This window comes from Egretta garzetta, unplaced genomic scaffold (assembly GCF_000687185.1).
Source record: "Egretta garzetta isolate BGI_Z169 unplaced genomic scaffold, ASM68718v1 scaffold200, whole genome shotgun sequence".
In the NCBI taxonomy this organism is placed as follows: domain Eukaryota; kingdom Metazoa; phylum Chordata; class Aves; order Pelecaniformes; family Ardeidae; genus Egretta; species Egretta garzetta.
The window spans coordinates 1,328,320-1,348,649 of NW_009258379.1; the positions used below are offsets into that span (position 1 = coordinate 1,328,320).

The window sequence follows — 20,330 nt, forward strand, 5'->3', positions numbered from 1 at the left end:
ATCAAGAGAGGAGTTTGTGCACTGAACGTTTAATACAAATATGTCAGCGGAGCCAAGGCTGCCACCGCAGCTGGCACTCACTGACCTCCTGCTGGAAAGGAGGATCAGTAGTAAGGCCAAAGGTTGTATCCATGGAAGCAGAACCGATTTCACCCAGAGAGGTTATTTGGCTGGATATCAAAGCCAGGAAATTTGATGGGATAGTGTAATGAAAATGTAATAATTATTTCATGTAATGTACTCGCGACTATTCAAACTTTGATGGGAAATGCACTGTAGTCGATATAATTTAAAAATTGGAAGCATTTTTGAAGTAGTTAATATAGGAGATAAAATGTTTCCTTAAGAAAAGCCAACCTTTTGTGCTTTTTTTCGCATCGGAAAACTGTAGGTGGAAAGAGAATTGTGCTCTGCAACTGCTGAATTTGAGGATTTTGTACTACAGTTTATGGATAGGTAAGTAAGCTGAGGATAAGCGAAAGCTTGGCATGAAGAATCTAATAAAACTTTCGAGTTCCGCTCACTAAAATTGTACTTACTGTATCTGTGTAGATGTTTTGGACTTATAGAGAGCAGCACACTAGAACAAACCAGAGAGGAGACTGAAACTGAGAAGATGACTCATCTGGAGAGTCTAGTGGAATTGGGGCTCTCTTCTACTTTCAGTACAATCCTTACTCAGTGTTCAAAGGATATCTTTAAGGTATGTAGAACATGGGCTTTCCATCTAACTTTAAGACACTTAATTTTCTATTGTGAATGACTGGTACATTTGGATTTTTCCTTTCTGCATTGTCCTGTTGTGACCTTTCACGTTTAACCAAGGAAAGTGCTGGGGGGGAGGGGGAGCTTAGGACTTTGTGTCAATTTGCATTATGATTTTATGTACATCAATACAGACCTCTTAGTTTCTTGGTGCTCTCCTGGGAGAAATCATTCTAACAGCTTATTTTATTGCTTTAGGCTGTGATTTTTTGTGTCTTTTGATGGTAATGCTAACCTACCCAGTCCCCTGCTTTCCTTTTCTCTGCCTCTCCCTGCCACATCTTCAGCTGGGCAAAAAAAGCAGTTCAAGGAGCCATGTGGCTAATGGGATTGGAAAAATTATCTGGATTAAAATAACTCTGAGGGTGGTGGTGGAGAATCCGTGTTGTTACCTGGACGGATTCTTTCCTTGCAGGTTGGGTTAAAACACTCGAGTCTGTTTACATTACGTCTATTTTGGAGATGCTAGGTTTTGTACGTTTTGAACCATTGCACTGGACACTTTCATATTATTTTTGTCTGGAATCTTATGGTTGATGCAAGTTCTAAGTTAATTCTTTGTTGTCATTAAATATTTAAATTGTATTTTTCTTGATTCTTCGTTATTAAAGTAATAACATGCAATCTACAGTGCATATAGTTCAGCTTGCCTTGCAAGGTATTGGATGGTAATAAGCTTCTTCAAAATATGCTGGCTGGTTAAATAGTTGATGGTTAATTCCCTATTTATTTGTTAACTAAGGGATGTCCTGCCTTTACATCACTTTCGCATGTGAAATAGCATAGTTTTCCTTTCAGAGGACCGACTTATTTGGGGAAAACTGGTTTTTTTGTGTAGCTTCTCAGAAGCACCCCAAGCTTACCCTAGTCAACAAGTTCTGTCTGACCTCCTTTCTTCTCCAAGTGAATATTTGAGACGTGTCTCCAATCTCCACCTGAAGTCAGCACCCGTTATGTCACCAGTTAAAGCGCTCAGTGTGTGTTTGTGTTTAAACTCTTGGAGGTGGGGGAATATAGACCTTTCTGTAATTAAATTATTTTAAGGATAGTGGATGCCCTCATGTATTTTCCAATTACAGTGTGTTACTATAACTGAGTGTTGCAATAAATAAGAAGAAAAAAAAGTGAAAATCTGCAAACTGAAGCTATTTTGACAAACCTTTTGTCATTGCTACTTCTGTAGCAGCTTTTATTCTTCAGCTCAAGGCAGTAGTTGCACAGTTAGACATAGGTGTTATATAGCGTGCAAGTCACTGGTAATATTTAGGATTTTTTTTTTTCCTGAGAAGTTACTATTCACTTACATTTTTAATCTCTCTATTCTATAATATTGTCAACTTTAATTATGAGTGTGGTTACATTTTACTCTGCTTTCCGCATTCTACAGAACTGCTTTCTCTGTGTCTCTATCCTGATTTTTTTTTTAAGGTGAATCATGTTTCAAGTCTTCTGTTCTAAAAGAAACACAGTATTACATACAGATGCTGCCTTCTGTGTAACGTCAAACACTTGATGCTACCTGGTTTAAAAAAGAAAGTAACCTCCATCTTTTTGTACTCACTTTTAGGTTGCCTTGGAGAAAGTCTTCAACTTTGCTATTTCGAATATATTTGAGACAAGAGTTGCTGGTCGAATGGTTGCCGATATGTGCCGAGCTGCAGTAAAAGTAAGAAAATGCTCTGATTTCACTTGATCTTACTTTTTTTTTAATTAAAAAAAAAAAGTCAATACTACTACTTTTTCTTACATAAGATATTTCATTTTTCTTGTAAACACAGGTGGTTCCAAATAGTATGTCTCTTCTAAAACTTTTACTATATGCAACCATCTAGAAAATTTCAGGAGGTTAATTAGCAAGTATTTTTCTTGCATTTATGTTAAATTTAGTATAGATTTTATTAAGTGTTTAAAAATCATGATGTCAGGCTGACTCCAGATTGAATTGGAGTGCGATACAGTCTAGTCTTCCCTCTTTTTCAATATTGTTGTTAGAAGATTTTTATTAATGTGTGTGCTGAGTTCCGCAAGGTGTCTTTTTTTAAAATGATGCTTTATGATGCTGTTTCCAGTGCCGGCCTGAGGAATCCTTGAAGCTGTTTGTACCACATTGCTGCAATGTTATAACTCATCTCACAGTCAGTAAGTTTATAAGATTTCTAATGTTATTTGCGTCAGTTTGGGTGGACTTTTGTTAAGCATAAAAACATTATTTAAAACTTCTGTGTGTTTTCCCCAACTTCATTTCAGTGATGGAAAATTAATCTTGTCTATTACTTTGTCTAAAAAACCAAACCAGCAACTATTTATGCGTAATAACAAGACAGAGCTCTCTCAAGCTACAAGAGCATGCTGCTTTAAAAATGTGGCTGTTTAAAATGTCTCCATTCCTCAAAAAGCCTTCAAGATTTTAAATGAGCTAAAGTAACTTCCAGTATGAATTGGAAGGTTGCAGTAGAAAGGTCGGGAGTGAACTTTTGGGATGCAAGCATCTGATTTATGATTTAGCTTGTTGGGAAAACTTGACTGCAGCATAGTTACAGCAGTGCTTATCACTTGTTCCTCTAGATGATGATGTATTACATGATGAAGAACTAGATAAGGAGCTACTCTGGAATCTTCAGCTTTTGTCAGAGGTATTGCAAAGAATGTTCTCCCCATGCATGTATATCATTGAATCCTGTTTAATACCCCTGAAAGAAGAAAATAACAAGACTTCTGCTGTTAAAACAGAGTAAATGTTGTATGAATGACATCACATAACTTCTTTTATCTAATTTTAAATGGGACGTAAGTGGCTGCTGTTTGAAGAAAATAAACATGTGGCGTGTATGTGGAAAAAAAGTTAAAGCATTTAATACAAACAATTATTGAGGGGTAGAGAAAGAAGAGGGGCACATGAGGGGAAAAACATAAGATGCTTTTGGTAAAGATAAATTTTTTAAAATTAATCTCAAAATCTATATGAATATTGCTAGAAAATTTTGAATGGCATCAAGAAGCAATGTATATCAGTTCTTGTATGTTACTTAAACTTTTCCAATGGCAGTAGAAGTGGAAGTTCATGTGCAAGTTCAGTCTTTAATTAGAATTCAGTGTGACGTACAGAACGAACCTGGTGCGGGATCGGCTGAGTGGCATAACCCCGTCTTGAGTCCTTGCGAACAAAATCGGTTATGTTTACCTTGGAAATGTTTGTCTTTCCCATTAGATCACTCGAGTGGATGGAAAGAAGTTGCTACCGTACAGGGAGCAGCTTGGGAAGATACTGCAGCGAACCCTACATTTAACCTGTAAGCAGGGTTACATTCTGTCTTGTAACCTACTGCACCATCTTCTTCGTTCTGCTACACTTATCTACCCCACAGAGTACTGCAGTGTGCCAGGTGGCTTTGACAAGCCTCTTTCTGAATACTTTCCTATCAAGGCAAGGATTTTCATTTATTTAGGATTAGAGGATTTGACTTTTTTAAAAACCAATCATACACTATATTATTTGTTTTTATTTGGAGACTTCTGAACATAGGTAGCAGCAACGGAAAGTGTAACTGAAAGATGCTTTGGGCTGTGAAATGTATAGCAAATTACAAGTTACTTAAAATTATATTGATAACAATGAATACTGACTGTTGTTTTGAGTAGTTTTATAGCATGACATATCAGTGTTTTATGACGTGTGTTTTACAATGATTGCATGACTACAGTAAGATAATACAAAGCAAGAGTGCCTGCTCATGTTTCTTAATCTTGTAATATATGATGCATTTAATTGAGACCCAGCTATCGTGAAGTACCATGGTATAAACAGTTCAATTTGGAGTTTAGCAGGAGAACTTTGCTGTTCACTTTAACTTAAATATCCAGTCAAAAGAAGCATTATTGCACTGGGACAAACTTAGTCTTTCATCTGCTTTTGTGGATGAGAGCTGCAGCCTTTCCTTGTTCCTCTTCATATGAATGTGGTTATCAGATATAAGAAGTAATGGTGAGTGCATGGAAAAATGAGTACATCAGTGCAAAACAACTGCAAGACAGGAGATGTGGTATTTTACAGGTAGTATTAAAGTATTAAAGATTACTGAAACTGTCAAAAGTAATATGCTAGTTTGCTGTTAAGACTTTGAGGTCAATTCATCAGTATTACAGATGAACACTGCAGCAGTTTTCAGCTGGCCTATTGGAATGTAAAACTGCATTTTGCTGAAAAGTGTTCTTATACATAACTTTACAACTGCAGATAATCTAATGCTTGTTACTGAAAGCTAGTACAGTTTTATAAACTGATGGGAACATCCAGTTAGGCCAGATACTCATCAACAAAAAAAAAAAAATAATCTTAGTTAAATGCCCCAACACAAAAATAGATTTTTTTTTTCTTTAATTCCTCCCCTGAAATTGAAAATGTTCACAACTACTTTGCTGTTCCGTACATCAATGGCTACTTTAGAGAGTGTGTATTGTATGAACTCTTAATTGCCATTAACAGCTTGAGTTTGTCACTTACATGCTTCCTACCCTGCCCCAGTGTAAAACTGCAGTTCTGTCACTTTCTCAAGTAATACTCGTGGAGGACTAGCCTGCTCTTCCAGGGAAGAGAAATAATAGCGGGCTACTTGGAGTAAGTGTGCTGCTGTAGTTCTTTGTACTTGTTGTCCAGTCAGGTCAGTCAGGCATTTTAAGAACAGATGGAGAAGTGTTGAAGTATTAAATTACCATGTCCAATTGGACAAAGACAGGAAATAGGTAAATGAAGACTGCAAAGGCCTATACATTAATTTATTTAGTCCTAAGAATAGACTTCATGTTTGAATATGAACTAGTGATATATATGGACTTGTTTCTTCCAAGTAGTCAAGTGGTGTTAATTTTACAGCAAGTCTGAGCTCTTTGTAAGCCAAAATATAAAAAGTTGTCTTTGTTACAGGGTGACCTAGCATTGTACAGAAAGTCCAACTTAAATGTTAGCTTTGTTTACTTTTAAAACAAAAGTACTAAGTTTTCTGATTGTGGTTCAAAACTGAAAAGGGGTTTATTAAATGGGCTAGCTTCTTGATGTTCTCTATAGCAGTATCAAAAACCTGAGCTGTACTTTCTGAATTTGTATCCAGCTAAAGGAATAACAAAGTTATGTTTGAATTAGACCAGTGCAGTCCTCTGCCTTTTAGTCCTTTCAGGTATGTGTTATTTTCCAGGTACATGCAAATGTTATAATAGGATTGGATTTCTATTTGGTTTTATGGTGTTTGGGTTCTCCCCCCTGCCCCGCAATTGTCAGGATAACTGCTTTACAGCAGTGGCTAGTTCATGTGTTTGGGGTTTTTTTTAGTAATATTAAATGCTGATTTTTTTAAAAAGAAAACTTGCTTCATAGTTTGTTTAATATGAAATGTCTTTCTTTACTATAGGACTGGGGTAAACCAGGTGACCTGTGGAACTTGGACATCCAGTGGCATGTTCCGTCATCTGAGGAAATAAACTTCGCTTTTTATTTGCTGGATAATTTTCTTCAGCCTGAGCTCACCAGACTAGAGCAGTATGCAACTGGAAAACTAGAAATGTCCAGGTTAGTGGTGCTACATAATACGGAGAAGGTGCATTTATCCACTCATGTCCGTTTTAAGTAGTTACTGCCAGTCATACGGGCACTATAAAACTTAAGGAGTAAAATACTATAATGTTACACTGTCTTGGATATTATTCCAAGTATCTTTCCAAGATTTTTAACTGTTAAGAGTACGTGTAGCTTGGAAGTGTATTTCATAAAATGGATAACACATTATTTTGAACAGAATTGCTCTTTAAAAAAAAAAAATCTTAAGACATTTTGTGTTGGTATAAAGACTTTCCTGTTCCAGATTTTATTTTAATACATACCACAAATTATGTTCCCATTTAACTGTAGTCAGCAATAAGAAAAAGCTCTTCCTCTAGACTCTTACCCCATTACTTTGGCACAACCGTTTGTGTTCCTGAACTATGAAGTGGAACACAGAAACTGATTTGGCTTGGAAATCTGCCCCTCTCCACTTTCTTCCTATGAGTAAAAGGCACATAAGCGTGCCCCTGCAAAAAGTGGCAGTGTTGAAGCTGATGAGGTAGTGCAGAGTCAGTGGCATAACAAATGGGAACGGAGCCGAGAATACCATTGCCCAATCTTGTTCAGCTCTGTTCGTGTGAAACTGTGGCTTTGTAAGGATAGTTTCCTAAGCACAAGATAATCATGAGTTTAGTATCTGCTAAAGCATTTACAAGTATCAAATAGCTGAAGTTGTTTACAAGCATTAAATCTCCAACATTCTTTATTTCTCATGTTAAACCTTCATGTCCTTGAGGCTATATATACTCAATTGATGTTTATAGCATGTGACATTATACCTCGTGCTGTAAAGTGCAGCCCTACATGAAGCAGAGCATGGGGTATCAGACTGTTGAATATTTTTGTCTGACCAAGTTCCCTTCTTTATTTTAAGCTGAAAAAGTCAATACATCCTTGACAAATCAGTACCACCAAACTGCAATCGGAAAATATATTTAAATAGGAAGCATATCCTTCTTTTAGTCCCAAGTCTTTGGTTTATTTGTATGTTTATTTGTTTTGTGGGGTTTTTTCTTTTCTCTTTGACACCTTGTATGTAAAGCTGTTAATTTATAACTGAATTGGACTTTGATTTGGTCAAGGTTTCACTGTGCTACCTAATAGAAATAAATGGTGGTGATTTGGGAGAACATAGCCAAGTGCAAGAATTGCAAATTAAACTGGAAGGCAAGCTAGAAAGCTGCAAGAGTAGAGAATACCACTAGTTGCTGAGGGAGGAACAGTTGTGACTAAACGGGATCTTAGATGAGCCTGCTATTGCTTCGAATTGCAGTGTTTCTGGAGCTAGAACTCTTGTCATACTTTTTTTTTTTTTTCAGTATTCCACGAAGTAATAATTTCTTAATTAATTTCTTAAGTATTTGGGATCTTAGATGAGCCTGCTATTGCTTTGAATTGCAGTATTTCTGGAGCTTGAACTCTTGTCATACTTTTTTTTTTTTTTTTCCCCAGTATTCCACAAAGTAATAATTTCTTAATTAATTTCTTAAGTATTTAGGAGCTTCAGAGTAAGATTTTTCTATAGATAAAATGAAAAATTCTAACAGCCGTTGTTGAACACATGTATCTAGAGAGTTGATCAGTAATGCATGAGTACTTAAGAGCTCTTCAGTTAGGGAACCTCTATAGAGGGCTGAAAGCAGTTATTTTACAAGTCAGGGCTGCTTACCACAAAGATGAGAACAATGGGCAAAATTTGTAACTATATACTAAATGCTACTACATTAGATGAGGCAGCATTAAAAAGAATTCCTTAATTCTCTAAAATAACACAAAAAAAGTTGTTCACATTGTTGCATGATAATTTATCTTCAGACTTTAAACCAGTCACTCATCAACAAAGTATTCCCTCATCCTACTGATGGTGGGAAGGACTTTTGGCTTTGGGGTGGAGTTATTTCATGGGCTTTATCTGAGATGTAGGTAAAATTTTTCAAAACAATTTTTTTGGTAAAGCTGTCTGTTTTGAGATTGGTTTACCTCATTATGCTGATGTTTCCCTCACTGTTTCAGAATGTAAAATCTGTGTAAAAACAAGTTTTTCAGAAAACAATGTTGAATGTTGGAGTTCTGTGATAGAATAAGGTTGGATCAAAAAATGCTTGATTTCTGTAGTGCTCCCTCTTGCGTTTGGAAGTGATATAGCTAAAGGGCTTTTGTGAAACTTCACCAAAAAATACCATTTATCACTTGTATATTTTCAAGCATTTAACAGCTAAGTAATTGGGTTTTCTTCTTTGTTTAAGAGATGATGTGCAGCAGTGTCTTGCTATAGTGCATAACTGCTTGATTGGTTCTGGCAACGTTCTGCCTCCTCTGAAAGGAGAAAGGGTGGCTCATCTGTAAGTAAAATTTATTTTTATATCACAGACATTCTTAGCATTATATTCACACTGGTTTTTAGTGCTTATTGCTATTATCACACAACTGCTTCTAGTGGCTGTTTTTAGGGACCTCTCATACTGGTATAAAGATACAGAAATTTGAAACAACGACTTACAGAAACACTTGAGTGCTTAAAATCTGAAAGACTGTTCAATGCTTTTTTTGTGCAAGACCCTGGAGATGTTTAAGAAAGGTAGGTGACAGCACTGCATTGCTGATGCTTCTTTACGTAAAGGAAATGGAAGCTAGGCATTTATTCATGTGTCTCCCTTCATCTAAAAGAAGCCTTCAAACCATAGTGCACGGCCATCTTACTAATGTTCCTGTCATCCCAAGCGAGTAAAGTCATAAACATTCTGAACTTAACTTCTTGATGGCTGTCTTCTCATATTAAAACAGGAAATAAGTCCTGTTTGAACACTCAAACCCCTGTGGATAATGTCATGGCAGAACCTGGCTGCTGGTGCCAGAATACACTAGAACTCCAGCAAAAATGCTTGAGTAAACTTTCATTTTGGATGTAATAGGAACTTTCTGTTGTGTTACAGTAGTTCAGGCTTTAAAACAAGACTACTTTTTTGATAGATGGGATGGCTGCTTTAACTTTTGACTTCCTTGAGAAAGTATGTTGAAATAGTAATGTTGGAGGCAATTTCGAGTTTAATATCAGTATTCCTGTTGTTATATATCATGTTTAAAATATGGAGTGTTTCAATTAAGCTTATGGCTGCAGTCTGTATTTGGTGACTGTGAAGTTGTTGCTGAGGGGTTTTTGGTTTTTTTTTCCCAAATGCTAGCTACTGAAAGTGCCAAGGAGCATTGATACATCCTCAAATGCATCACTTCAAGTGCCTAGCTTCTGTGAGCTTTTCATACAGTGGGAGACTCTCCCCTTGAGTCTATGTTAGAACATTTGTTAAGCTGGAGAGCTTTGTAGAGCCCATCTTTTACCATTGACTATGTAAGAAAATCAGGGAAGTAATCTTTCAGTTGAAGAGGCAGTGCGGGGCATTCAGGCTGATTGTGTCTCTCTTCTAAAATGAGGACTCCCAACACCTTTCAGAATGCATTGACTGTTCCTGTACCAGGAATGTGCTGCTGGTCCATATTGGGAAAATGTGGGATTGTGTTAGCATTGCTTCTGGATTCAGTCTGAATCCTGCCCTGGCATCTCTTAGGCAGCAAGCACGAGGTGCTTGCAGTTCACGTGGCTCGTGGGTTCAAGGACAGTGTTTCTGGTGTTGGTCTTTCAAAGGAGGATTTTTTTATTCTTGGATGCCTTGAACTTCAAAATACAAGGCTATCTTGGCCCAAAAAGTCTTTAACCCACCAAAAAGAAAAAAAAAAAACCATTGTAGCTATAGTAATCTATTAATCAAGGAAAAAACTCCTGTGTAGGAATAACCAGTTTGTACCCTTGCCTGGGCTATTTGACTGTCAATAATGGAAGTTTCCTTTGGTAGAAGAAAGAACCTTACCACCTGTGGAGAAGAGTGAATTGCAGCTGTTGTTAGAATGTGTTCGTGTTGACCATCTCTGCTTTTGTTTTGGTGTGGGGTGTTTAGAATAATCTTTTTATATTGTTGGGCAAGGTCTGTAAATTCTTAATGTGCAGGTTAGGACGTGAGCCTGTAATCAGCTTCTAAATTACTTGTATACTTACAGAAGACTTGCTTCATTCTGTTAGTTATCTGTGCTGCCGTATTAAATATATGCAATTTACAGGAGAACATGCGGAAATCAATTTCTTACTAAAGAAATAAAAATCAGACTTTTCTCACATAATCTGAATTTTGGAACTCAATGGTTTATTCTACTAAAGGTCTGCAGAGATTTAGAGTCCACTATTATCTGGTTTTGGAGAGACTTTACACACATTGATGAAACATACCCACTGCGAGCAGGTCTTACATCCAAACTTCTTATGTTTACATTACGGCTTTTTAAAAACATAGTTAAGGCAATTTATCTTTTCCATGACTTTACATAGGAGTCTGCAATAAGCCTGCTGAAGTTGGATGAATTTTAAGTGAGCTTTAGTTCTCATGCTTTGTATGATTTGAATTATTACCAATGGAACATGGATTTTTAATGAAGGAGACAAATCGGAGGGAAGTAGAGCGAGTCTGTGCGCAGTGGATTGTCCTTTGGCCTTGTAGGGTGGGCTAAATACTTAAGGAGACAACTGTTGCGCTCCGATTCGATTAGATGTTAGAGCCCTGTCGGTTTATTCAACTTAGCAAGAACAGTTACAAAGGTCAATATCAATTTAGCATCATGAGAGATGAGGCTGAGTCGATCCATCCAGGACAGATGGTGTTCATTCTACTGGTTCTTCTTATGAAATGTCTATTCTGCTTTAATGGGTTATCATATGTAAGCAAGGGAATTGTACCAGGAAGGAAGATGTCCTCTCCATTGCCTTATTCCCTCCTCTTCCTTCCCCAAGACATAACTGGAATATTTGTAGTGAGGGAGATATCTTTTGATTTTAAAAAGCAATATTAAACAGCTTCCTGTGAATGCTGTTTTCTATCCCATATGTCCATAAAATTGTATCCAGTTTGAATGTAGGAGGTGTCTTTTGATGAACTTGCTATTAAAACAGAAAAATAAGTTTCATTTTAATTATTATTGCATTGTGAGTTCCTGGGATTTCTTTTTTGTAAGATGCCTGTTCCCCTTACATCTAGTGGGAATGCACATAAAGCACTCAGATTTGAAACTGAAGGGCTTTTATTGGAAGGGGCTCTGAGCAGCCTGATCTAGTTAGCGGTGTCCCTGCCCCTGCGGGGGGGTTGGACTAGATGACCTCTAGGGGTCCCTTCCAACCCAAAACATTCTATGATTCTATGAAGTGCCCAAGTCAGTCACCCAGAACGCCCTTATTTTAAGTACCGTGTATTCACAGTTAGTACTTACCGCTAGCGGTGATGGTATTCGTTGTCCTAACATGCAGTATAGGAGTATTTTTGAATTCAGGTGTTGGTAAATGGCTCGATACATTTAAGATTAAAAAAAAGAAACAACAACTAAATCTACATGTATAGTTCTAAACCCAACTGGCACTGGAGATTTCTTCACAGATACCTCCTACGCCACTTAACTCCAGTGAACCGTAGCTGATCACACACCATGTAGTACCGCATTGTTACTTGTGCTGGCTGTAAAGCAGAGCTGAGTAGGTGTAACTGCTAGGTTTTCCTTCGTCTTGGTGGTTAAGGATACCTGAAGATTCTTGCCAAGAAAGACAGATGATGAGTATTTGTTCCTTTATAATCCTCTAGCTTGCTCACTGAATGGAAGCCACATAGAGAGCTTGGAGCTATGTAAACTGTACCTTAGCGAAAGAAATATGTGGGTAGAATGAACTTTAAAACTTTGTGTGTAGTGGCATGACGAACTCGATATGATGGTTCAGTCAGTACTGCGAACTCTATCTGCCTGCAGGCTGCTTCTGCCACCCAGATGCTTTTTTCCTGAACATACGGGATTTATTTTTCTGTTTGACAACAGAAAGCTACCCACCACATATTTGCAGACCTTGGTTTTGGGGTCTGTTGGCAATCTTGTTTGGGTGACAGGCAGGGGAAGGCAGTGGCAGAAATAAGGCAGGAAGGCTGCTGTCTCTGTTCAGAGCAGGCTGTAACAGCATGAGACCACTGTACCTGGTCTGATCGTTAATTTAAGTGACTCAGTCATAACAGTGACTAGTACAAAGCAAGGTGACTCGACTGAGTGAAGTAGTATGGTTTTTCTGCTTAAGTAACAGGGAGAACTAATCATGAAAATTATACATTGACTGTATGTCCCAGATGTCACAAACTGGCCAGATGCTTATTTCATTATTGGTTGTCATAATTGACCTGTGTTGTGGTATAAAATTCCTATGTGTTAGATGTGAGGTTTGGGGGGGTTTTTTTGGATGGATGAATTTTGAATCACAGCATTACATAAACGTGGTAGCCTTCTGAAGGGATGAGAATATAACAAAGGTTATGATGGCTGTTTTGGGAGAAGAAAATGAGTGAATCTGGATTCAAGTTCTAAACCTTTCTGTTTTAAAATAAATTGCGGAGATGAATGCATGAGACTGCTTTCCGCTCACTTGGTAATTCTTTGCTGCTTGGTGTTTTGTTGTTGCTATAATTCCTCTGAAGTTACTTCTACAGTAGGAAAACAGGGCTGTCGTAGATATAATACCTGTCCACCAGCATGGAGGCGTCTACATTTACTGTAATAGTACTTCTAACCCAGGATTCCATTTTGGTTGATTATAGATGGTATATTACAATTCATCAGCATCATTTTGTGGAAATCACTTACGGAAACTTTTCATCTTGAAAAGTTTTGTGGGAAGTCACTTGGTCCATTTCTATGGACTTACACAGGGGTTTTTTTTTGTCCCTCAGTGTCAAACACCTGAGAGTACCCAGTAATTACAAAACGTCTTTCTTCATTTCTCCTTGTTAAGGATAGTCTGGTTTGTGTCTTGGCAGTTTGTTTATTTTATTTATTAGCTATTGAAAATGGATTTGCTTCTTGAGTAGTCAATATACAAAGCTTTTCTGTTGATTTCTTCCTTTGTTTTTATTTATTATTTGGTAAAGATGAAACTGAATAGAATTCCACAGTGTTGGTCTGGTACATTCTCCTTGTTAGACAGAGGCAAATTGTGCCCTTATTTTCATGGCTTAATAAATACTGGTTAGAGTAAAGGTTTCTAAACTTCTGTTTATCTACAAGTCTGTACGTTGGCACGAGCCTTCTTGAATCTCCTGTCAATCTAGGTTGATGTTGATTCATTAGTTTCTCTTCCCCCTTTTTTATCTTCTGATGACTGGTAGTCTCTGGGATGAAAAGTGATGTATTTAGTACAGAAAACACAGTGACCAACACTTGACTTGGGTACTGGGTGCACCCAAAAGTGTCCATTCCGTGTGTGTGCGTACATGCACTCAGTATACACACCAGGGTGCCTGTTGGGAAGTGCCTGAAGGGTGATCTCCTTGATTAGTGAACTCAAGCACAAAAGGTTTAGGTTTCGTAACGCTCCAACTTTATGAGACCAAGCAGTTCTTATGCCTAGTTTGCAATTTACACACACACACGCCCCCTTCCCAATTTTGGGGGCAAGTTTCTTATGTGTTTTACATGAATTACCTAAATAACTTGTATCCTTCTGCAAATCCCATCATCGCTGAATTAAAAAATAGCTCATGCTATTTTAAATGCTAGTGTTACTGTGAATGTTTCATACATGAGCAGGTATTTAGGGAGACGATAAGCAATTCAGCAGAAAAGAAATTTGTGCACAATCCATGCGCAAATAAACTGTGTAATTGGAACTTGTCAGAATTGAAAATAATAGTTAAATTTCAGTAGGAAATAGAATTTTAATAAATGTCATTTGGTGTTGACTTTATTAACGTTGACTTATCCTGCCAGTAGCAAGGAATTTAAACTTCCATCTTTTTTGGAGGATGAAGGATTTCTCTTCTGAAGTGTCACGCATAACAAACTAATAGAAAACTATTTCATGACTCAATAGTGTGTATTTACATTATTATTCTACATCATGTTCTTCATTGTTAGTAGAGATGCCACTGATTTCAGGGGTGTTCTGTGAATGACTTTTTTAATACAAAAGGGGTAGTTACAAGGGAGAGGAAAAAAAGGAGTTGAGGCTGCCAGAAGCTGTGAGGAGCAGTCCTTTATGTCAGCAGTAGTGTTTTGTGGCTGAATTAAGGAGTTCAAAGCCATAGAGTCAGAGCTGTGGTGAATTATCCTGACATAGCTGGCGACAAATGAATGCATGTTTTTTTCTGTGCGTGCAGAAACACGATGTCGTGGTTGCTCTGCCAGACACGTGCAGGTATAGATAACGCTTCTGCGCACACAGCATACCCTTTTTCTTAAGGGACCACTGTAATTGTGAGTAATAACCATCTCCTTTTGTTATCGTGACTCTAATGGTGCGCAAATAAAAATTATTTCAAGTGTGGACAGTGTAAAGTGCTCTAAGGCTGAGAAATCTTTCACTGATGTTAAGTTCCCCTTTGCTTCACTTCCCCTCCTGGCAGCCCTACTAACGAGGTAACACTAAGCAGCTGACTTAGGGAAGCAAAAACAGGGTTACTCAAGAGGATTTCCATTTTTTTGTCTCCCTCTTAAATACAGCTTGGTTAGTTAGGATGCGGTGTTGCTCTACTCTTGCTACAGGCGTTGGTAGGAGCTTTCTTAATGTCCTTTCCCTGAAGGTCAAGGATGAGACCACTTCTTTTAAATGTGTAAGGATGTGATACCGTATGCTGAGGGGCAGGGCTAGCTAACCTCTCTTGGCATCTCCAGGAAACTTCCCAGCTCTGCTGGGGGACCTGCACACAGGAAAGGAAACAGTTACTCCTCCACGGTGAGTAACCCTGTTTTCTCCTTGTTCACCTTCCGACTGTTGTCTCTTAATTTCTTCTGTCAAAATCGGCTGATGCAGCCCTTGATCTAGTCCTTAACATCGCACGGGGGTGGTTTTTTTTGGTTTTTTTTGTTTTTTTTTTTTTGCAATTGGAAAAATTGATGATGCAATTGGTTCATCAGAGTGATGCTAAAAGTTATTTGTTGCTGAAAAGCTGTATGTGATTGCTGAACTGTACTTACATACTGAGGAATATGTACACAGAGGCTTGGATAAAGCGCTCTGTAAAATGTCTGGAAGTTGAAAAAAAAAATAGTGCATCAGTTTTTCCTCAAAGATGATTTAGTTTTTGTACTGTGGTAAATAAGGGAATGAATTCTTCAAAGTTCTATTTAATTGAGATCTCTGTTCCAGCTGTAATTTTGGATACTCTTTGTTCATAAGTTTTCTTGGCAATTTGTGTTGAAAACTGTTGATGCAGAATGACGCACAGCGTTATTTATACATTGCATGAAGCATTGTCGTGAGAGCCTTGCCATCAGCATTGACTGAAGTTAAGAAAAACATTTCATGCCTCTTCCTTCTCTGTGTCCGAAGTAAAACACTTGCGGTTTTCTCTGGCTCGGTGGCTGACACTTAACAATGCTGAATATTACTAGCACGGATCTTAGTTTGTGGGCCAGCTATAAAATGTGGTTGCATTTTGAACATCCTATTTTCATCCTAAGTAGCCTTGTTGAAATCAATGGTTCTGCCTGTGGAATAATGTCATGGTGAGGGTAGGGACTATACCAGACTGGTCCTTGATTACTGGATGCTATGTGCTGAGTTGTTCCTCCTGGTTTGCTCAGGAACCTGAAGTAGAGAGAGACCTTGGAGTGTTGTTTGTCCTTTGTTTTAAATATTGGCGATGCGGTTCAGAACATGGCTAGCTGGCAAAGAACAATTGAATGCGTTTTGCTGGGAGTGGGGAAGAAGTGCAAAGATTTGTAACCTTTCTGTAGACTACCTGAGGAAAACCGGGAAATTGCACTTGAATTTTCCTTGCCTCATAGGTAGAGAAGCCTTATGTGAACTTAATTTGTGTACTTATATCAGGGGAAACTGTTTAAGGGTAAAAATACATTCAAATACCGTAGAAAAAAAATTACTGCTATGAGTCATTTACCTATCGACATATGCAGCATACTGTACAAGAAAAAAAAAAGTAATTGCTTAAATCCAACAGTCTCAGACAGTCAGACATTATCTGTCACCTTCTTTTTTTTAAGAAGTAATAGTATTTGGGGTGGGAAGGTTCACTCCCCACTCCCCTCCTCTCTCCCTCCCACCCCCAGGTATTAATTGCAGAAATATCCCCTCTCTGGATCTTCCCAACTGGAAAGATCTGATCTTGGAGAAATATATAGCAAACGCTTTCAAAGTCAATCATGTAGATGATTCTAAAAGAGCAAGTGTGTGAGACCATAAATATGTTACTGGATTGGTGTTGGATATTTTGGAAATTGTATTAGTGGCCAAGTTGTACCTTGAGCACCTATGCCAGTGCTGAGTTTTGGGGGGGGGGAAAGAATGTGGGAAGACTTTTGGAATGGCTTATTTTCAAGTTAACGTAGCGCTATGAGAGATACAACAAGGAAAATAAGTGAAGACTGAACTTCTTGATGTCTAAATCAATTAAGACAACAACATTTCAGTTTGACTTTGGTGTAGATGTGATTGTTATGAGAGTTGTGAAGTCAGTTTACCTAATTTTTGGTTGCAAGTTTTTTCCACCATCTAATCAGCACAGTAATTGTAGCACTCCTGTTTTAGAGAGTTCACTTTTACAGGAGAAACATGACCCTTATTTCTGGTTCTGACTGACAGAAGTTGGCTATTGCCTGAAATATGAAAGTTTATTTTCATATCTCATAGCGCATGCTCACTTATGGAATCTGTAGCGTTTTCTGATGTGTTACTTAGCATTTGTAATAAGAGTAGATTCACATTGCTTCATTTAGCTTTGCTTGTTCTGATTGTACTCTCAATGCAATTTTATGTGAGGATTATGGGGATTATTTGCTGATACTATTTATTTGATATAATAAACTGGTGTATTTTTTCCTTGAAAGCTTGAATTTGTCTACCTTAATGTTTTAGGGGGTGAGAATCTAGGTTTAAAACAAACAAACAAAAAAACCAAAACAAAACCAAAACCATACAACCTACACAAACAAAAAAAAAACCACAAACCAAAACCACAAAAAGACCTAAGTGTCTGGTTTTGTCTTCTAAATTCATTGGCTTGTGATATCTGAGTCTGTATTTTTTGCATGGTTACATAGAACAAATCGACAAAGACTAAGAATTCACTTTGAAAAAAATCTATTTGGGGTAGCTAAGTTTGACCCAAATCCTGGAAGATGCATGGCTTTTTTTGTATGGTTATTAATAGTGGAGTTCATATAGCAATACGTAGGACTTCTGTAGATAATGGGTACATTACTTTATAAAGAAAGGACCAAAATCAGCTTAACTTGTCAGCACTCAAATTCACCTGTCCCTCCTAGACTAAGACAACTAGGAGCCACGCTGGTTTTGATGACTGTGTTCATAGGTTTGATGATGAGACCAAACCTCTGGCTATTTAACAGAACTGATGGGGTTCTGTTAGATGAGAAATCAAGATTCTGGTTTCAAGGTGGTGTCCTTACGGTGTATCTGTCTCTGACAAGCAGTCTGACCCATAGGTATGGTTGATTGATAAATGTTAGAAGTGAGGCATACTGTTAGTAAATCCAAGCATCTTTGGCGCTACTGGCATGAAATTTAACTTGTTAAAATTAATTAAACGTCAGTGAAATTCACATAGTCAGTGGTTTCCATAACATGTAGCAATACTTGGTTTGTTTTCATTCAGGGTCCCCAGTCTGGTGTCTTTGGAAGAGACAAAACTGTACACTGGCGTTGAATATGGTAAGTAGATCCTAATTCCGTTCAGGCAGGTTGTAAGTGGTATTTCAATTTTTCTGTCTGCTGTAAAACCAGCAGGTTCTTTTTGAGACCATAATTTTGATACTTCTCTTCATACTAAATGGGCTTTTTTGGCCAACACAAGTTCTTGTGTGCACATGGTTTCACCTCCAGCAATGGTATATAAGATACAAATCTGCTGCAGTAGTGTGGCTGGGAATGGGAGCTCAGGTCCAACTCCCAGGTTGGAATGGTTGGGCCCGTGTACTTCCACACCCGTGAGAGGTGCAGGAAACAACACCCATCACCCAAGGACTGCCCTTGAGAGACAGAAGGGCTCAAGTTGTAACCTGCTAGAGGCTGTGACAGCTCCATTAGAAGAAAACTGTATTTGTCAGGCTTTGTGTGTATTCTTCACTGCCTTCTGAGTGAAGACGAGCTATTTAAACAAAGAACTGAGCCATACAGTAACTGCTTATTGGACTATTAAATGGTTTCAGGTGCATTAATACTTCTTAAATCTGGCCTATTAGCTGGCAAATGGTGAATCTGTAGCCATATAACATGTAATAGAAAATGAATATTTATTTAGTGGTCTTTTGCAGCATTTTTCTGGTTTAAAACTTTCCAAGGAGACTGCTTTTATCATTGAACCTTCCTCCTTCTGCATTTTTTGTTGTTTAGATCAGGAATGTCTGTTCCCCTCCATATATTGACAGGGAGTAAGTCCCCAGTCTTTTACTGGCTTGATCACCTGATACACAGAATCTGTATTCTGGTGACTTTCTTTTTTTACCCTGTGTAATGTGTTACTCAGTTTTCATATGCTAAATAGTCTCAATCTGTGGTTAGAAATAACGCCAACTGACATGGCAGATAAGGAAGGTTATGTACCTGTGAAAGCATACTGTTGACTTGATAAACAAAGACAGACCCTGTGAGAGTGGTGTCCTTAGATATAACAAGATAGTTATTTTTATAGTCATCCATACTGCCATTTCTGAATAGTTTGCTCTGGCTTTCCACTGGTTTACTTATCTGTAAATTGCTTTTTTATGCTATTGTATAATAAAGAGAAAATGTCTAATTTTTTTGTAGATTTATCAAGAGAGAATTATCGAGAAACAATTGCAAGGGTTACGAGGAAATTGCTGCGTAAGTTTAACCGCTCCTCTATCTAAAAAGTACCGTGTTGTGCTTTTAAGTATGATTTTATAGATGAGAAACTTGTTTTGTTTGCTTTGCCTGTAATTCTTAACTTTACGCTTTGTAGAAATAAAATTACTGTTAATTTTTAAAGCTCTTTTCTTGTCTGATAATTATTTTTCTTCCAATTGCAGGCTATATACTTGATAATTCAGAAGATGATACCAAGTCTTTATTTCTAATAATAAAGGTATACTTCTAATTTGTAATATTTAACAGAAGATTGCTTGTTTTGCAAAATAATCACTGTCTCTCATCTTTTTCTTTCTACAGATTATTAGTGATGTTTTGCAGTTCCAGGGGTCTCACAAGCACGAGTTTGATTCACGATGGAAAAGCTTTAATCTAGTGAAAAAATCAATGGAGAACAGGGTCAGTGATTTTTCTTTGTAAAGCTTAGGTGAGGGGTGGAAATAGCTCCTAGCATTCAGAAAGACTTTTTTCATGTTTTCGTTACCATCTTAATTTTGAAATCTTAATTCCTTGACAAAAATACTGTTTTGCAGTGCTTTTCTACCTTTGTTTGGAAACCTTATGAGTAAATAGCTTAGCATTTCTGAACTGCACTCACCCAGTTTGCATACATCCTTGGGCCAAAGTCTGAAACTTGGCAAGATGCTCCACTCTGGTCCTTGTTAACTGAGAAATTGCTGTGACCAGAGCTTCCTTTTGCTTACAGAGTAATAGGCAAATAAAAAACTTTACCAGGGCAAAAAAAAATCAAGGCTGTCTGCCAGGAAGAATTTCTACATGAAATTTGCCTGTTTCTAGAACAAAGAGTACATGGGGGGAACTCAGTCAGTCCAAACTGCTAATACGAATACTGAGATCTAAACCCAATTGTGCATTTATTTACAGCTTCAAGGAAAGAAACAGCATATCAGAGCTTTGCTGATAGACAGAGTTATGTTGCAGCATGAGGTAATCTTTTTCTTAAATCTTTGCTAACTACTGTACTTGAAAAGCTGATTTTTTTAATGTTGTCCTTTAGCACAAGATGCAGTAATTCTGCAC

General features: G+C 37.6%; 1 protein-coding gene across 2 annotated transcripts in view; it reads left to right on the forward strand.

Moving 5' to 3' along the window:
* The window catches only part of PSME4 (proteasome activator subunit 4), a 61,435-nt gene that overhangs the window by 18,295 nt on the left and 22,810 nt on the right, over positions 1-20,330 (forward strand). For both annotated transcript variants that reach the window (XM_009640683.2, XM_035896045.1), the window contains 13 exons: positions 392-456; positions 553-703; positions 2,333-2,431; positions 2,835-2,904; positions 3,331-3,398; positions 3,974-4,189; positions 6,168-6,325; positions 8,605-8,700; positions 18,058-18,113; positions 19,209-19,265; positions 19,451-19,506; positions 19,590-19,688; positions 20,175-20,237. In XM_009640683.2, the coding sequence (XP_009638978.1) occupies positions 392-456; positions 553-703; positions 2,333-2,431; positions 2,835-2,904; positions 3,331-3,398; positions 3,974-4,189; positions 6,168-6,325; positions 8,605-8,700; positions 18,058-18,113; positions 19,209-19,265; positions 19,451-19,506; positions 19,590-19,688; positions 20,175-20,237 (1,254 nt within the window). The remainder of the gene's footprint in view (positions 1-391; positions 457-552; positions 704-2,332; positions 2,432-2,834; positions 2,905-3,330; positions 3,399-3,973; positions 4,190-6,167; positions 6,326-8,604; positions 8,701-18,057; positions 18,114-19,208; positions 19,266-19,450; positions 19,507-19,589; positions 19,689-20,174; positions 20,238-20,330) is intronic.